Below are 20,095 nucleotides of genomic sequence, written 5' to 3'. Positions count from 1 at the left end.
ATACTGTCAGAGAGTCACGTTAACAAGCGGCTAACACACGTGCACTAACTTAGTGTTTACATTTTTTCTATAGCCCGGTTAGCTTACATACTTGCTTAAATGAGTGTAAAATGTTAGTGTCTGTCGTCGTTTTTATTTGCTTGGATTAATTATGAATGATGTGTATTGATGTCGATAATGTCTTCTCAGTAAATCATGTTAGCACTAGGTCAATACATGTTGCACTATTGTTGGTCTGTGCCACTGTTCTGTGGTCTGTGCGGAGATTGTGTCAATTGACCAATCAGAGCAGATTAGGCTACTGAAAGGTGGGGTTTAAGCAGACTGAGTCCTTGAATAGCTTCACATGAATCGTTTCGGGATCTCTGAGAATTGGGGTAATTTTTGAGAAAATGACAGTGTCTTTTGACCTTGCATGTTTTAAAACCTGTTGTCCGGGGCTTATAAACAGGGATAGGACGCTTAAAATTTGCATCTTACTGGATCTTTAACTTAATTTGTTAAGTTAAAGCAACAAGAATATATGCTGATTTGATATCATTTTTGACAATTTGGGAATATATGTTTTGTGCATAAAAAGATAAATTATTCTTGATGTGGAACAAACAATTGTTCTGCAATGTAAGAAGACAATTTTCTGTGTTGTAGATAGTATATCGGATTAATCACAGATTGAATTATTATGCATTTACGCTGCATTATAAATAAGATTACATGAGAAGGTCAATCTGTCTCATAAAGTAATAGACACAGAGAGACACACAAGCATATGCTCATGTCAAGCTGGTAAAATAACAAAATTATTTTTTTTGTGATTTTCTTATCATACAAAAACAGTCTATTTCAAAGAGATTGACCTTTAGTTTTTTTACTCTAAGGAGATGTGCAATGGTATAAATACACATTTTTTGAGCAACTTGGCCTTCATTTCTTAAACATCTGTGATTACTGAAGCACATTAGACACGTACCTTTAAATATACAGTTGTGCTTTAGTCTCAAGCTTTTACCTTGATCCAGTAAATGATATAAAAGTACATGTTTTATAATTAAATGTATTTGTGTGTGTAATTGAATTGATGTGTGTGTGCTACAGAACTCATTTAGTACAGTAAGTGTAACTCATTGGAAGAGAACACTGATGTGTGTTTCATTAGCTTTACTTCATTAAGTATATCAGCCTCATCAAACTTAATGGAAGCTGATCGCAAACACTGATTTCTGGCACAGATTGGTTGCAACTACAACCAGTACTTTATCAGCACTGTCTTGTGCATTATACTGTGTGTATTGAAGACTATTTAGTTTTATTAGGTGCAATGTAGTTTAAATGTACATGCATAATTGTGCACATAAAGACGTGCCACATGAAAGTCCTCCATCATTGTATATTTCTGGTCTAGTAGCAGCGCTGCTAATATTGTAAATGATCAATGCCTTATTTTTCCTCATTTGAACAACATAGAGAAAACAGAATGTAAATGCAGCAAGGTAATGTAGCTAATGAACGCCTACATTATAAGGACTAGAGATGCACTTTTAATGTTCTACAGAAATGGCCTTCCAGAGCATTGGTTTTTAAGAAACACTTTTAAGATCAACATTATTATTAGGACATTACGAATGATGCCACCGCTTATATTGTGTAGCATTATCTTACTTTTTTTAGTGATAACAAACTGTGAAATAAAACCGTGAAAAAGCCATAATGGTTCAGGCTGGTATATGATGGTTGTTGCAGTTATGTACTGGTCCAGTTAGAAAAACCAGGGTAGCCATTAACAAAAAAACAACAAGTATGGTGTTTTTTATTAAATTGTGTTTGTCCAAAGTTTGGTAGTTAAGCTAGTTAAGATCACATTTGTGGAAACCAGTACATCAGCATTACATGCTGGAGACCTGCATCCAAAACACAGCATACTGTAAGAGTTTATGACTTTTATGATTGTGTTCCAAAACAGTTATTATAAAACAATGACTTTGCTTTGGAAGATGCATGCAGAAACTCTTCTATTTTACATTCTCAGGTCAGCACGGGACAGTGAAGATGACGACGATGAAGAGCGGAGAGGAAAGACCTGCACGTTGCAGTACCAGAGGGCCATGGTGCGTGTGCTCACACACTTCATCGCCGAGGCGTCTGTCACGCGAGGTCAGGTGGCCTACATGCTTGGCAGTGATTGGCAGGTGGATATTACGGATTTGGTATGGGACTTCCTGAAAGTCGAGAACCCACGAATCGCCGGGATGAGAGAGGGACGTATTCTGGAGGGCATGGATTCTGGCATGACAAGCATTCAGGTATACATGTATGTGTGCGTGTTGCTGGACAAAAACAACTGCTTACATCAGTTCAATGTGAGACCAGTTTGGTAGTCTTAGCTGGTTTTAATTGGACTTACAGTGCATCCAAGCTGGTGTTTAGCTGGGCTTCCAGCATTGCCAAGCTGGTTTACAAACTAAAAATGCTGGATTTTTGGGTACAATTGTTGGTTTTGAATTAACCTTAAGAATGTCCATGTTTGACCCAACCATGCATTGAAACATCTTAATATTTTTTGGTCTCCAGCACTCAAATTTGGTGTTATTTTCAATCCAACATTGGTTCAAAAACGAATGACCCCAGACATTGGGTAAAATTAACCCAGAAAAACTTTATATTTGACCCAACAATGGGTTAAAACGATCCAGCATAAAATGTAATTACAACCAAAATGGTTGGGTTCATCCTTTGTCCAATACTGGTTTGAAAATAACGTAGCATTTTTAGCGTAGTCCAACCAAACTTGTATTTAGCTGGTGGACCGGATTGTCAAGCTGACACATGACCAAACCTTTTTAAAACCATCTAAATAAGACCAGCCAGGCTGTTTTTAGCAGGGAACTAAGATGTTACGTTTTCATCACCCAGTTTCTGTGCATCTCCAGGAAAATTGGGCTGATATTGCCATGTAGATGTGTCGGAGGAGGTGTTAGTCATCTGGATTTATTTTGCATCTCCTGTCTGCTTTGAGACCAGATATCTAATATAAGCTTCTCTGCCGTGAAAGTGTGGGCAGGAAAAATTCTGCCCGTGACATTTTTTTATTGCATCAATCACTAGATGGGTTTACAGCTCTTTGTTTTTGATGTTTCTCTCTGTAATTGGAGGTAATCCCTGCGGGCAATGCTGTCCCCACCAATCCTTCTTGAGTAGGAGAATGCATGTAATATTTTGTAATGATTAATGTTGCATGTACGTTGCGTTCTAGGTTCTCTCTCCTCTGTCTGACTCGATACTGGCAGAGAAGACAGTGAGGGTTGTGGATGATCGAGTGACCATCACTGAACTGGGACTGCAGTTGGTCAGTGGTCTCACGCTCAGTCTGCAGCTTAGCACTGGAAGTAACAGAGCCATCAGTGCAACAGCAACTACACAAGAAGTCCTCAACAATCCTAAACAGGTGATTGCATAACACAACATATTAAAATATCATAGGTCTGTAGTAAATGTACTTTTATCAAAGTGCCTTTTGGGAACTTGGCAACCATTTTTGCAATGCCTCTAAAACTATCTCTGAAATTTCGTGCTAAAGTCACAATTACATTAAAACACATTTTCAATTTCCATTACTTTTGTTTCTTATGCTTAAAGGCGGAGTCCATGATGTTTGAAAGCCAATGTTGATATTTGAAATCACCTAAACAAACACGCCCCTACCCCAATATAATCTGGACCTTCTGTTGATAGACCCGCCCCACACATAGGCAACCCGGCATTTGATATGATTTGATTGGCTATAAGTTTTGGTAGTCGGCCCGTCTCCTTTTCCAACGCGTTTTCCAAACATCGTGGACTCTGCCTTTAAATTGCACTAAAAACACCTTTATTCGAAGACGTTTTATCTATTGTGCATGCGTGAAATGTTGGCAAGCACCTCTTGCCACACTATGTAGAGCCCCTCCGCCAGAAAATTGTCACTCTTTATCAATTGTTGATAAATGAAAACCGTCTCCCTTTTTTTAAATAACCATTAGCATCTCGTTATTGCGCAGTCCAGCAAAGACGTACTTTAACAAACCATAAAGGGCGGACGCTTCAGCGTGTAAAAGCATTTGATTGGACAGGAAATTTGATGAGAAGTTGAAGTGTAGAGTGATATCATAAAAATTCTAGACTTTTTTAGCGCACGTCCCAAACTATAGGTTTTAAATGCTTATATCTTCCTTATATGAGAATTTTATCAGTGTTTTGGACCATACCAGTTTATATTTATTCTTAAAGGGACACTCCACTTTTTAAAAAATAGGCTCATTTTCCGGCTCCCCTAGAGTTAAACATTTGATCTTTACCGTTTTGGAATCCATTTAGCTGATCTTGGGGTCTGGCTGTACCACTTTTAGCATAGCTTAGCATAATCCATTGAATCTGATTAGACCATTAGCATCGCGCTAAAAATGACCAAAGAGTTTCGATATTTTTGCCTATTTAAAACTTGACTCTTCTGTAGTTACATCGTGTACTAAGACCGACAGAAAATAGTCCCCTTAATATTTTTCAATAGCAGGGGAATATTTTCAGCTGCTGCATAATTGTTCCTACTGCAGCCATGGTACGCATGGTATGCAGCGAAGTCCTTGATTATTACGACAGAATGAGAGTATAGTTTTTAGCCATATCTGTCTAGAAAAACTTTTAGTAAATCTTAGTAAACTCGAAACTCTTTGGTTATTTTTGAGCGTGATGCTAATGGTCTAATCAGATTCAATGGATTGTGCTAAGCTATGCTAAAAGTGTTAGCGCCAGACCCGGAGATCAGCTGAATGGATTCCAAAACGGTAAAAATCAAATCTTTAATTCTAGGGGAGCTAGAGTAAATACTAAAAGAAAACAAGTTTAAATTCATGGGGTCTTTAAGCTTTGCTAACACGATGCTTTACCATTTGAGCCAAAGGAAACACTGACTCAATAATTTATTGCTCCTGAATTTCACTAAAACAAATACTCAATTTATTTGCATCTAACAGCAATCCATTTAAATAACACCTCTTTAAAAATTCACACGCTGTTCTCTCTGTCTATAACACTCTACTTAGGGAGCATTTTTCTTTATTGGCCATTTGTTCAACATGTGTGTTGTTTTACCCCGGGGATGAAAATAACTATCGTTGCTGCAGTCATACTTAATTATGGCTTTGTTAATGGACTGAGTGGAGGTGGTAAATGTGAATTGTTTTAGTACCTAAACGCAATGTCATTATCTAACAGTTGACAGTCTCAATCAATATGACACACATCAATTTAACAACAGCTCACTGCTTTTAGCACTGTGCTTTCAATGAAGCAGGGCATGTGTGTTTGTGTATTTAGAGAGATGGGTAAAGTCTGTAAATGTACCTGTAGATCAACTAGTAGAGCATTGTATTAGCAGCACAAAAGGACTCCCAGGGAACACACAAACTGATAAAATATACAAGTATATCTTGAATTAGCTGGAAGTTGCTTTGGATCAAAGCGCCTGACATATGCGTAAATGTAAATCTCAATTATATTTTAAAATGCCAGAGGTGGTTATCACACAAAAATGGAGCAAGAGCCTCAGAGCATATACATTTTACTTTTTTATAATTGCCTTTGAAACCAAAAAGAAACAATGTCAGCAGAAAAGTCGAAAGGAATAGAAACCAAACACAATTTAAGTAAAAGTCACTATGTTGAAAACTAGCTTTGGGATGATAAAAAAACAATTGAAGTTGTAACTTGCAGCTTTATTAAACAAATGGATTCATTGATCCAAAATATGAGAACCAAAATAGTTCTTCAAGAATGCTGCCCATCAGAAAGTTAAAGTCGAAATGAAATTGAAATGAAAAACTGTATTTTGTTTTAGAATATTGTTTTTTTTTCTTCACTTATCTGTGAGCTTCATTATTTAAAAAAAATTAATGTGCCCTCATAATCTTTAATTAAAAACACTAATCTCCTCTCCTCCTTGAAACGATCTCTCTTTACTTCTGGTCATATGGTATGGCAGGTGGGCGGAGTCCGGGAGGAGATCACAGCGATTAGCAATTAGCACATGACCCAACTTCAAACGATCCAATCATTTCTCGATGGACGAATTCAAGTCTCACCCTACCTTTTTAATTTCAAAAGCCGTTTCACTCGGATTTACGTCACCACGGGGAATTGCTACTTCTATTTCATGGTGACTTTATAAACAAGTACTGTAATACGTAACTTTTGCCTCTCTATCGCCATCTCTGGTTGACACACGTAATTGTTGTTTTTATTTTCTGTATGTGTGTTGTGCTTTGCCCCGTTACATCATTATACATCAACATGACAGTTAGAAGTACATCCTAATTGTTATACACTCACCTAAAGGATTATTAGGAACACCATACTAATACTGTGTTTGACCCCCTTTCGCCTTCAGAACTGCCTTAATGGCATTGATTCAACAAGGTGCTGAAAGAATTCTTTAGAAATGTTGACCCATATTTATAGGATAGCATCTTACAGTTGATGGAGATTTGTTGGATGCACATCCAGGGCACGAAGCTCCCGTTCCACCACATCCCAAAGATGCTCTATTGGGTTGAGATCTGGTGACTGTGGGGGCCATTTTAGTACAGTGAACTCATTCTTATGTTCAAGAAACCAATTTGAAATGACTCGAGCTTTGTGACATGGTGCATTATCCTGCTGGAAGTAGCCATCAGAGGATGGGTACATGGTGGTCATAAAGGGATGGACATGGTCAGAAACAATGCTCAGGTAGACTGTGGCATTTAAACGATGCCCAATTGGCCCTAAGGGGCCTAAAGTGTGCCAAGAAAACATCCCCCACACCATTACACCATTGCATTAATGAGAAATTGAACAGGTGTTCCTAATAATCCTTTAGGTGAGTGTATATCTGAAAAAGTTATCAGAACAAGTAATACATCTACATTTGTTCTGACTATGAGAATGCTAATGTTTGAACATAAATCACGTTGCTGATGTCTTACCTGTTCAGAGGATAAAGTCATCTCTGCTTCAGTATTTAATTCCTTCAGATGTGGAAAAGACCTGCTATATTAACTCTAGTTTTAACACGAGCTCTGTTGCGTTCCCTTTATGACTGGAAGCTCTGTGCAGTTTAAGCTTTTATTGTTTAACAACAGATGATTCCCCACATGTAAGGAAGTGATAAATTGAAATTTTTACATAATAGGGTAGAGCGGGGCACAACCTAACGCTTTTTGACTTTGGCTCTATCAATAAAAAAATATTTAAGTTAGATTGTTTTTGGGACCAACCATTATCATACAATTACATAGGTGGGGTTAATTGTAACAAACAGATGGTTTGTTGTAATGCCTGCTATAGAAAATTTGGTTTGAACACAAATAATTCAATAAAATTCTGTCTTTATAATAAAGGTGGATATTGTTTATATAACTGCCTATAATAGATAGATATCCGCACATTCATGATCCTTCATCTAACCATCCCTTTATTCTGCATCAATGCATATAAATAGATTTTTTTGAAAGGGCCTCACAATTAAGACAAAAATATAATTGTGAGTTATTTCCCCTGATATTGTATTAACAGTTATCATCTTGATGAATAGTATTTACATTGTTTTAATTTTTATTATCATTGTATACTGGAGGCTTAGTTGTAACACTGTGTTACAACTAACCCCACTGTGTAAAAAAATATTTCAATCCAATTTATCAGTTACTAGGAGTTGCTGACATGTTTCAAAATGGTGTTATGTTTTATGTAACAAGACACTGAATAAAATAATATACGTTTGGATTTTGTGACTTACACACCCAGCTCGGAAAAAAAAACATAAGATGAAGAAATTTACTTTTATGTCCCCAAAACACTCTTTTTTCAATATCTTAACCAAAACACATCAAAACTTCTCACAAATTCACAAGAGATCATCTTCTGAAAGTAAGAGGAAAAGACCAAAAGTGCAGATTGCTCGACCCTGTATAAATATGAAAAGTAGCTGCGTATCAATTAACCCCGCGTTATGTGCCCCACTCACCCCTATTCTCCAGATGATCGTCACTTAAAACTTTACAGATTTAACTCGGCCATCTAGACAATACGTTTAAATTCTAAACAACCGCTATAAAAGCTACAAACTCTTCATCACCCGGAGCAGCACACATGTCATATAGTAGCCAGACTCCTCTTTCTGTTTACAGATGCAACATAATCACACATTTCAAAAAGTTGAAGTTACATTTCCTGTGAAATTCAACCTGACGAAACAAATTATTAATTATTTTTGTAAATCAGGGTAATGAGTCAGTTTTGAACACTGATTTGTTTTATGCATTTATTCAACATCTAATTTTTGTTTATTTTTAATTGTAAAAGTTACAGATAAAAAATCTCAAGTAAAATAAAAATTGCAATATTGAACAAATAACTAATAATAAAAACAAAAAATTATACTACTTTTTATTAAAATGTTTAAAAAAATCATAAAAAACTAAAAGCTAAATTAAATAATAATGTTATATTCCTCAGGCAACTGTATAAATGCACTGCAAAATGAATCATATATAATTTGATTTTCACAGTACTGTGTGCTTTTAAAGTATTACAAACATCATGACCACCCTCTCTGTTTCAGTTTATGATTAGAGCGCTGTGAGATTCCCTCTCTGTAGGAGGATTTGTAGCATGTTATTCATGGACAGCGGGCATTGATGTCTTGATAAGTGAAGAGCTTAAGATTTGTGTTGTAAATCCCTACAGTACATGCATTCCCATATCTGTAATGCGACTTTTAATCTGAATTCACCCCACCCACTCTAAGTAGAACAGACAGAACGCTCTGATCTCAGGATCACCATCATTAAAAGATTATAACAGGGGTCAGTTACTGTATATTAGTAAAGAAATACATGCAGTACTAAACAGCGTATCATCAAACAACATATAGGGGCAGCTTCCCACAGTTTTCCTGTTTAGATTAATCCAGGACTATAGGCCTTAGTTATATTTGGACACTTGAGACAAAACAATGGCACTGATATATGTTTAGATATGTCAGCACAAGGTTTTTTTTAATTAAGGCAGCACAGACATGCATTTTTGTTTTTTTGCTCCCTGCTCTGTGCCTCCGCCCTTAGCATTCGTCATACATCACTACAAAAAGTGCGTATACTACACTGATACGCTCCCCTGAATGCAGATGAATTTAAGATGGGGCATTACCGAAAGCTAGTTATTTTTTGTTTGTAAAGTTTTAAATATGGATATTACTGGATATAAGGATGGATGTATGTTCTTTGGACTTGAAGGAGCTGGACCTTATATTCATCTGTTATAAAGAAAAGCTAGGACCTTTTGAAAATATCTGAATATGCTTTTTATGAAAAAAGATGGACATGTGTAACTCACATGGCTCACTCTAAGAAAGGATGTGTTACGTTTTTACACATCTTTTTGTGTTATGCTTTTAACACATATTTTAATACATTATGTGTTATTTTGTGTTGATTTTGTAACACAATTTGTGAAACAAGTAACAAAAATGTGTTGTTTCTGGATTCTGGGACAACGCATTTAGTGTGTTGTCCTAGAATCAACCCTAATGTGTTGTTTTTAACACATCCGTTTAAAGAGTGCTTGTGTAAATCATGGGGTAATTTTAATTTTCGGTGTTCAAGCAGTAGCAGGGCGACATTATTTACGACTTTGTTTCAATAGTTATTTCAATAGAAACTTGGTTAGCTGGCAACATGAGCAAAAGTTACAAGTGACGACCAGATGGGCATGTCCAGCGATGCGAGAATATAAGAAAAGTTTAACTTAATGCAAAAGATAAGCCAGTTTTGGAAAGACTACCAATGGGAGCTAAGCAGTGGAGTTCATAGCCGTTTCTCAATATGTGTTCTTGTCTGTACTTGCGTTCTTGTGGACTTGTGAAACGTAATCAGTCGCGGCCCAAGTACTGTTCCAATTCAAAGTTCGCATCAAGCCCAAGTTGACATAAAATCCCCGGATGTGTTCTTGATCCTTGTGTGGACTAAGACAGCGAAGTTTCCCAGAATGCATTTCGCGTCAGGAGTTCGTTCTTCCGAATCTGAACTTGCAAGTTCGAACTACGAAGGACACAAGTCCAAGTTTGGCGTACTTGATATTGAGAAACGGCTCATGTCATCAGTCTCTCATCAGTTACTGGGGTGGACGGTACTCAGTTGTTTATGACAACCAGATTTAGAAATGCCTCCTAACGATCTAATTGAAAGAGACGGGTGACACGCAACAAGAAAGTCGCTGGTTGTCTGAACCACCAAGAAGGCGTAAGTTATGCCAACTACATTGTAAATAGTGAAAGTTGGATTAACTTAAAAAATACTATAAGTGAAAAATTTAAGTAGAGAAAGTGAAAAAATGTACGTTAAAAAATTTAAAATTTATACAAAAAATTGGTGTTACCTTTTTAAGTTATTTTTTAAGTAGATCCAACTTTTACCTTTTACAGTGTATTCTAATTTAAAAAAAAAGTAAATATTAGGTTTAAATAACTTGCACAACCAGATTTGAATAAACTTGCACACATCTGCAGCTTTTTTACAGTGTGCTTACAAAATGACCAGATAAATATTGCTTGCATAACTCAAGGAAAATTGCAGGAATATTGCCACATGGAGTTAACAATAATAATAAAAAATAAAACTAATTAACATCCAAAATAAAAATGCTGATAAGATTTCCACTGAGAAAAAAAGTATTTACAGGATCTGCACCAGTTGCAACAAATATCCTTAATAGACAGTTTGTAAGATTTAAATGACGCATTTAACTTTAGCATATTACAATATAATAGTGTATGTATTATATTGGTTCTAATAAATGTACTGGTGAGCTCGCAATAGTCAGTTTTATTAATTCACCAAAGATGATTCTCTGGACCTTGAACTTAACTCACATGATGACAAGCAAACTCATTAGACAACCTTCAGCTTGTGCTTGTACACAAATGAGCAGAAGAAAAATACACCGCATGCATGATTATTGGTCAAATAATGAGTCTTTAATGGGCTGGAGCAATTGTTTTATCGACGCTTCAAAACTGAATAAATGTGTTGGTATTTATAAACGACTCTCCTGATATGTGATCTCCTCCAGCGCATTTCACCATGACGAATGAAACGTTTTGCATTGCATTCTGGTATTGCCTTATCCACAACAAACACATGCCATGCTGACTCAAAACAGAGCATCTCATGAGAGACCTTAATCTGCTGCTTAGACTTTGAGACGGCACTGTGAGCAGGTATTGATGGATAAAAATACAGATTCTGCCAGATCCCCCCAGATGTATTTCATGAGATATATTAGAATATTAGAGAAAAATTTTAGAAATAATAATTATATTTCAAGAACTTTGTTTATTTTGATAACTATGCAAAAAAACATGCCTAATATTACATATGAAATAAATTTGAATTAAATTGAATGTTTTTAACATGACATGGTATATTTGTTTTGGCTGAATCGCTTATGTATCTCTTGTTTTACTCTTTTTGCTCTGTAGGAGGCGCTGATCAGCGCCTGGCTGCAGTTCAGCGACGGCTCCATGGCTCCTCTTGATCTTTACAACCCTGAGCGTTTTCTTCTGACAGCTACCTCTCTGGATGAGGAGGTGGTGTCCGTACGACAAGACGCAGGGGGGCGGTGGCCAATCATTTCTGCACGGGCCGAGGGTCAAGGTCTGCTGGTGCATGTAGAGATGACAGTAACTGAAGTGTGCCAGAAGTTCAAACGCCGGAGCGTCCTGGCTGCCGGAAACTGCAACATCCGTGTGAAATTCGGTCGGAGCGAAAGCGCCTTGAGGCCAGGAGCCGGCGATTACGGCCAGGATGGTGAGGATGTGGACTTCAGAGCAGGCGACCGCAGGCAGAATCCATCTTTGCCAGACAGGACCGGGATGGACAACCACTACTACGGAAGCTCCATATCGGACATGGATGATGGAATTTCTAGGAGGATCACAACCACAACCAAAACGGCTATCATCAGGAGACCGGGAGGAGATAAACTGTCAGACGATGGGAGCCAGCTGCCGGGGATTCCCATTGACTTCTCTGACTTTCCAGCTCAGGTGGATCTTCCCAGAGGACACAACATTGACGAAGACGACCTGCAAACACCACACGGACTAACGGATCTTGAAATCGGAATGTATGCTTTGTTAGGTGTCTTCTGCTTGGCTATTCTCGTGTTTCTGATCAACTGCATCTCGTACACCCTCAAGTACAGACACAAGGAGATCTCCATCGAAGGCCAGGAGAACATGCACCATGCACACGACTGGGTGTGGCTGGGAAATGACGCAGAACTTTTGGAGAGCCACGTAAGCCTGTCGCCGCAAACCGAAGAGCACATCACCATCATGGACTCCAGCTTAGGAGGTTTAGAAGAAGGAAGTCACCTTCTCAACGGCGGTTCTTTGCAAAAGAACATTCAAGGCCAAGTGCACAGAGGAGCCGACAGCGCCACCGTTTGCACGGGGAAAGACAGCAAGGCAGATTCGCCGACGACTAAAAGGAAACGCGTCAAGTTTTCAACGTTTACCACCATCCCGGTGGAAAGCGTCAGCCCGGTTAAGGAAAAGCTGGAACAGGATAATGACATTAAGTGGGTATGTCAGGATGTTGAACTTGGCGACTCTAAGGAACTCCGAAACTACATGGAACGGCTAACTGACAGTGCTTTAAAGGAAGTCGCGTAGTTTAATTGATGCGTGCAGACTGAACTCACCCTTATGCCTTTGTAACAGAGATGAGTACGAGCCAGGGAGCAAATACTACATAAACCTTACTGAACACAACACATCAGCCATTACATAAGAGAGGATGTCTATTGTTGTTTCGGTTCGATATGGGGACTGTTTATGGAGACAACAACAGACAATAACAGACAATTAACAATATGAATCAAATTTTTTATTTTGTATGTTCATATATTATGTTCTCTATCCATTATTTTTTAATGATTTTATTTTAACACTTTTTGTAGTTTTAAACACTAAACAGTATTTCCAGGCTTGCCAGTGCTCGGCTCTGACATACGAGGCTACAGAACTGTATGCGGATGGTGATTAAGGGTTGTAATATTGATAACTGTTAAATCATTGTAAATAAAGTGCACATAGAATGGTTTGGATATTGACGTGTCATGAGTTTTATTTAGTACGTATGCTCAATATATTGTTTGCTTGATGTATTTAAAAAGGTTGATTTTTATCACTGATTAGAATTGGACACAAAACCATACTTTCAGCCTGAATGCTAACTGGTCATTCAAATCATGCCTAACTAAATCAATTACACAAGGGCTCAAGGCTCTGTTTGAATTCAATTTTATTTTCCAAATCTCCGTTATAACTTTTTGTTGCTGGAAGCGTCGGAAACAAGCTGTTTCAACTGAGATAGGAAACCTATTAAAGTGCTAGTTGTGTATTCAGCTGTAGTCACTTTAGACCGTAGACGGTTTCGGGAAATAAATTATACATTCGGAAATATTAAGGCAGTCAATTTCAAATGTAACAATTGCAACAATAGCTCAAAGTTTAGAAAAATAGGCGGCCCAGAAAAAATGTCAATATTTATGATAACACTCTTGCTCGAAAAAGGCCAGACTAATTGCGTACATGTTAATGTGACATTTTCCTTGCAATCTCTCAAGCCAAAATATTGTAACCTTTTACTACACAAATGCCAATTATTGTCTAATTAACCCATAGTAGATATTGCTTGCTAGTGCTGAATGGTGTTTGCTTTGTTTTATTAATGGGAGAGCATCACTCTTTGGTGAGAAAGTCTTATTACTGCAAGACAAATCAACCATATTAATATCAATATTATTGATTTTAAAATTAAAGATGAATCGTGTGGAGATATTGAGTGAAAGTGTGGAGATATTGGGTTTAAAGTTGATTCGCCCAAAAATAAAAATTCTGTAATTATTTACTTCTCTACATGCTGTTTCATATACAGCCATATAAAAAATTAAAAGACCACTCCAGTTTTGTCAACATAACTACATATTATTCTACATATTGCGACTATTTCAGTCCAGTGTCTGTTGAATTCCAACCAAAGAAAACCTCAGGAGTGACATAACGTCACCGTAACAACAAATGTAAAAGACTTATAGGGTGTACACACCAAACGCGAATTCAACGATTTGCGCGAGTAGATTAAATACAAAGTCGCAAATAGATACAAACTCGTGCAGTGATTGCCACAAAAACACGCAATATTCGCCTCAAACACGTCTTCGCGCAAGTTACAAATATTTAACTCATTCCCCGCCAGCCTTTTTTTAAAGTTGCCCACCAACATTTTTTGTGATTTTCACAAAAGTAAAAAAAAACTTCCAAGAAAAATTTCTTCTAAAAATATATAAACATACAAATATATCAAATCAAAGAACAGACCCTCTGCTTTAAACAAGAAAAATAAACAAACAAACAAAATGGAAAAACATCCTATCTATATTTTTTCTCAGCTTATAAACTCTTAAAGGGGCCATGGCATGAAAATCTGATTTTTTTCATGTTTAAGTGTAATGATTGGGTCCCCAGTGCTTCTATCAGCCTAGAAAATGTGAAAAAGATCAACCCAGTAACTTAGTTTTGGTAAACCATTCTCTATAAGCACATGAAAAAATAGGTCATTGAAATTTTGCTCTCCTTATGATGTCAGAAGGAGCTCTTATTATAATAATACCACCCCTTAATCTGCACTATCCAACCACAGCACTGCCATTTAGTGCAGAGAAAAGCACAATTGAGTTTTAATTTCAACAAACCACCATCATTGTGATCAGTGTTTGAATTTCATCAGCTCATTTGCTTTTTAAAGGACACATCCATACGGCACATTTTTGCACAAACCTACAAAGTGCTAATTTAAACACGCTATAATAAATTATTTATATGGTATTTTGAGCTAAAACTTCACATATGTGCTCTGGGGACACCAACGATTTATTTGACATCTTAAAAAGGTCTTGTGCCATGGCCCCTTTAAATATCTTCAAAAATACACTTTTTTTGCAAAAAGCTTAAATAATTGCATTTTTGTGAAGGATTTTTGTTCAGAGATCAGTTTCAGATTGATTATCAAAACATAAGCGCATTGTGAAATTAATAAGCAATGTTTTGCTTCAGTATAAATTGAGTAAATCACTATCTAGTGGATAATTGCGGTATTACAGATTACCCTAAAAACTCACCAGGAACACTTTTTTATGCAAATGATAATTGACGAGATAATTTGTCAATGGCGGGGAAAGAGTTAACATATCAAGCGAAAAATTTACATGACAAAGTTAAATCCTGTGAGTAATCTAGACCATTTTGTAACTATTCCTAAAATATATGTAAAAACATTAGCATTGTGTTGTTTAAAAATGAATATAAACTTGTTTTCTTTGCAGTATTTAAGATCTGAAAATCTTTTAAACTTCGTCCAGTTTCAGTTTTGTGCAAATAAATCCATATAAAAACTATTTTTTATTAGGAATTTGGCAGAAATGTTGTCAGAATGAACCAAATATAAAAAAAATTCCGTGGCTGTATTAGACGGTTTCATTGGACACATGTGCGTTGTCATGGTTACGCACCTGAACCAAAGTTAATTTCTGGTTTGTATTTATTTATTGTTCTGGCTTGTGGCTAAACTGATCTCAGAAACAAATACCTTGTGGAAAATAAAATGTTTTGGTTTGCTAAAGACAAGGGAAGACGACGAGCATAGATCACAAATGTGTGGAGAGGTTTGGCAGCCAGGCAAGAATTCATGGACGTGTAGCTAATATTGTAATTGTACACAGTAACATTAGCTCAGTGTAATAGTTGAAACACAATATATAGAATATATGAACAAAGAAAATCATTTACATTTATTTCTCTTGTTATCAGAAATAAACTACTGTATAAGGACACCTTGTTATTGATTATATGTGGAAGTCTACCGGAAGTTGTGTTTAGTCCCCAAAAGCCATTTGTTTATGTTGTTACTGCTGAAACATATACAGTGACTTTATTTTTCTGGTAAAACAAAAGGAGAAAGTAAAATGCTGACAATCATCAAAAATAACCTTGTAAGTAGAGATACATTCCTTAAGATAGCATAACAAAATGTAAGTTATGCAAAAATAATTCCCTTCACTGCAGCTCTCATATGTCATTCATACTTCATTTATTCAGACCTTCTGTGAAATGTCTACATGCACCATGTGTTATTATACACTATGTGAACATGAATGAGTTTTCAGAAGCAGGAGCAGAAGCAGAAAATCTGATTTCCAGTGAATAGTGATTAATATTACAGTTGCATTGCATGACTTTGGAAAACTGTATTTTTTTTTTTGCTTTTTCCACTTTCATTTGATGGAAAAAGCAAATGTTTAGCCTATTTTTTGTATTCCAAAAAATATTCATAATCCATGTGACATGTACATTTATGCATTTGGCAGATGCTTTTATCCTAAATTATCTACAGTACAGGATATGACGTCAATGTATATGACCCTGTCTGTGAAGTCCAGGCTAAAGTCTCAATCTAATAATGGGATCAGGAGCATAAAAGTTCGATTTCACATTATTTTAAATCTTTCACGTGGCCTTACTCGGTCAATTTTAAAGATATCAATATTACAGTTTCACAGAATGTTCTTTATGTAGGATGATTTTATGTGGAAAACAGAAATCACAAAAAAATGACTTGCTGGATTTTTACAGACAGGGTCCCTAATCTGTAATTCAACATTATGCCAACAACCACTAATCTATTCAAAACACTAATAGTAACAAGTTACAACACCAAAGCCCATATCACAAAATAGACTTAAAGTGAACTGAGTTTTATTATAATTATTTATTAGTTATTCAGTTTTAGTTACACATCACTCGCTTCTCTACACAATTACATCATTTTAATGTTGGATTGTTGATCGGATAAAGTCAGCGTGTAGATGCTTTCTAATCCCTGCTGTTCTTCCTCCGCCTGGATCTCTTTTATCAGGTGTATCTTCATCTCATAGCCTGAGGCTTTCCCCTTTTTCCTCTATGTTTCCTGACACAATTCCTTCCCTCTCCCTCTCTCAGACAAACACCTCTTTTGTTTTCTATCCTGATAAATTACGCTTTTGTTTTTGCTTTTTCTCCCATCTCCCTTCTCTTACAGTACATTTTGAATGCATCTCTATCGGCAGAGAGATTGATATACAGGTGGTGTGTTGCACACAGAGGGCTGCTGTGAACTAAGGTGTGCTTTGTGGACTGTGAAGGGCACTTCAAACTCAGCAGACTAGGGAGGAATAATCTGTGTCCCAGTGAAGGCGTATAAATGATTGAAATCCGTCTGTAATTAACATAAAATCTTTTATAATCGCTTTTCTGTTTCAACAGCACCATTTAAGGATGATGTACAACCCAAAATACTTTTCTGCATTTATATGCTTCCTTGTTTATCATTAGGCTTGACGTGTACATCTATCTGCCTCTCGAGAGGAGAACATCAGCATTGTCAGTCAAGTCATCACAGATGACAGTTGTCACTTTGTCAATGTTAAGATGCTTTCTCCATTTTAAAGACATCGCATTTCAGACAGCTACACGTTTCGTTTGAAAGTAACATTTTAGTGAAAGGTTCTTAAGAGAACTAGTTTTACGTTTAAATAGTCTAAAGGACTTTTTTCCTACTACAGAGAACAGAAAGGTTATGTTGGTGTTAAATGTTCTTACCACAACCCAATAAAGCGCCATTTAGTAACATTATTTTAAGTGTACAGTACCTATTTAGATTTGTGGGTGGAACTGATGGTTCACAACACTGAAAAACATTTATCATTGTAATGGCTCTGATGTCTCTCCCATATCTGAATAGGTCTACTTTTCTACCATGTGAATATCAGTATGCAAAATGAGAAGCACATCCAAATCCTCAGTATTCAGGTGAGAATTGCACAAATGATTTACTGCTTTGGCCAAGATTCTTGTGTCTGAGATGCGTTGGATGGAAACTATCCCATGAGACCACAGGCGCTGAAGAGCCACCAAAAAGTTAAAAATATCAGTAAGACAGTTGGGTCTTTAAGTTGGAGTTAAATGTATTACTCCTGGATACCTTTAAATCCATTAAGTCCATTTTATGCTCAAGTAGTAGACCATACTGTCAGACAAGGCCGTAGCCAGGATTTTTCAAATACCGGGGATAACCCCCCCCCCCCCCCCCAAAAAAAAATGACACTTGAGAAATAAATCTGTCTGACAACATATTTATTTTTAATAACATCATGTGCAAACTGTGCACCTTGTGTGTGTGTATGTGTGTTTTCCTGTATCTGGCTATCCATCACTTTACAACACATTCATCATCCATCTAATATTTAAGCTTAATTGTCAATGCAGATTAGTGGATTTCAGCATTCCAGTAGGATATACACTATCGGTCAAAAGTTTGGGGTCACTCACTCGTTCTTTATTTATATTTTTTCCATATTACCGAATAATAATAAACTCGTTCAAACTACGGCATAGCACAAATGTAACTGTGTCTATGAGAATTTTGTTGGTGACTAAAAGCATCCAAAATAAATCAAAATAAACCCTTTGCCTAGAAATTGCAAAACCGTCGTACATGTGTTGTTTTTTCAAGAAGCTTCTTAATTTTCAATTTAGGTTGAATTTTAAAGATTATAAAGGGAGTTCATATATAATCTGGGCTCTTATTGGCTACTTTTTCTTCAATAGTGTAAGTCATCTATTTAAAAAAAAAAATGTTTTATAACAACTAAAATGAATCTGTTTGGCACAGGTATATTTTTGTCTAATTTCAAGCATTTAAGCATACACTTTCAGATTAAATGATTTTTAAGATCATTTCAGATTGTGCCGTTTTGAGCTGGTCATTACATATTTATGAGCTGCTGCTCCTTTGGCCACACCCCACTACTAACGCCATGTGCCCGTGCTCAGTGGTATCGTGAGCAGTACAGACCATACTGTGTTATTATTTTATTTATTATTATTAATGGTTTATGTTGCCAACAGACAAATCAAGCAAAAAAGTATCACTAATAAGTACACTACAGGAGAAGAAACTCATGACACACAATGATTCCAGAGTAAATTGTGATGTAGCAGTCTCAACAATAAACTCGTTTTCCCTGGACAATACTAACATATTCCCGCTATAAAACATTTTCAAACGCATTATTTTTGCAAATGACAGAAATTTAGACCCAGCGGGGGATGTATACTGCTTGTGGACAACGTGCTAATTGCTAGAAGCTAGTGGGAGGTCCGGACCGTATCTTGGGAAAGTGATAGAGACTCGGGGGTACGTTAGACCTTGTCAGAAAAGCCGGGTTGGTAAGGCCCGGTCTTGGTTAGTTTGGCAAAACACTTTTAGTTTGGCAAAGCACTATTACTAAGTTCATGTAGAATTTTAAAATAAAGCCATTAAATATATTTTTTAACTTTCGAAACCACGCTGCAAATTATCTAGCCTGCAAAAAATATCTATATAGCCTACTGTCTACAAACAATAATATTCACATTACTATACATTTAAAAGGTATAATTTATAGGATTAGCATGAATGTGATCTCTGTTTTGAGATACAGATGCTCTAGCATCATAAATGTAGTATTTAGTGACAGAAGATGACAACATGCTAAATATAGACGTGACTTCTTACCTTTTGTGTTGATATAACGATCACGAATCGAATCCAGTCTGTTTCAGATGTGTGAATAATCCATGAAAACCGTCTAGAATACATCCAATGACAATTTTTGTCCACAAATGCGTATAAATATAGATATATAGTCTGTTGTTTACATCAGATTTAGCATGAACGTCTTGTAATAGAAAATAATATCGCCTACAATCTGAGGACTATTTACGTCGTAACAAACTGTATATGAGATTACACTTTAGGTTCCAATAAACACGCGTTAAAACTTTGTTTTTAAAAGTAGGCGGGAGTATAATCCATAATATCCAAATAGCGCTGTTATTTCTGTGAGACATGATAACAGCATAGAGGGTATCAGCGAAGTGACT

At 36.5% G+C, this 20,095-nt stretch overlaps 1 protein-coding gene across 2 annotated transcripts in view; it reads left to right on the top strand.

The window, feature by feature from the left end:
* LOC129413382 (transmembrane protein 132C) overlaps positions 1-13,179 on the top strand; it is a 326,965-nt gene extending 313,786 nt beyond the window's left edge. For both annotated transcript variants that reach the window (XM_055167095.2, XM_055167094.2), the window contains exons 7-9: positions 2,027-2,300; positions 3,251-3,442; positions 11,549-13,179. In XM_055167095.2, coding sequence (XP_055023070.2) covers positions 2,027-2,300; positions 3,251-3,442; positions 11,549-12,745 — 1,663 coding nt within the window. In that variant the 3' untranslated portion in view covers positions 12,746-13,179. The remainder of the gene's footprint in view (positions 1-2,026; positions 2,301-3,250; positions 3,443-11,548) is intronic.
* The last annotated feature ends 6,916 nt before the right edge of the window (positions 13,180-20,095 follow it).

The sequence above is a fragment of the Misgurnus anguillicaudatus genome, chromosome 5 (genome assembly GCF_027580225.2).
Source record: "Misgurnus anguillicaudatus chromosome 5, ASM2758022v2, whole genome shotgun sequence".
Classification (NCBI taxonomy): Eukaryota; Metazoa; Chordata; class Actinopteri; order Cypriniformes; family Cobitidae; genus Misgurnus; species Misgurnus anguillicaudatus.
This window is presented reverse-complemented; position numbering and strand designations above follow the sequence as displayed.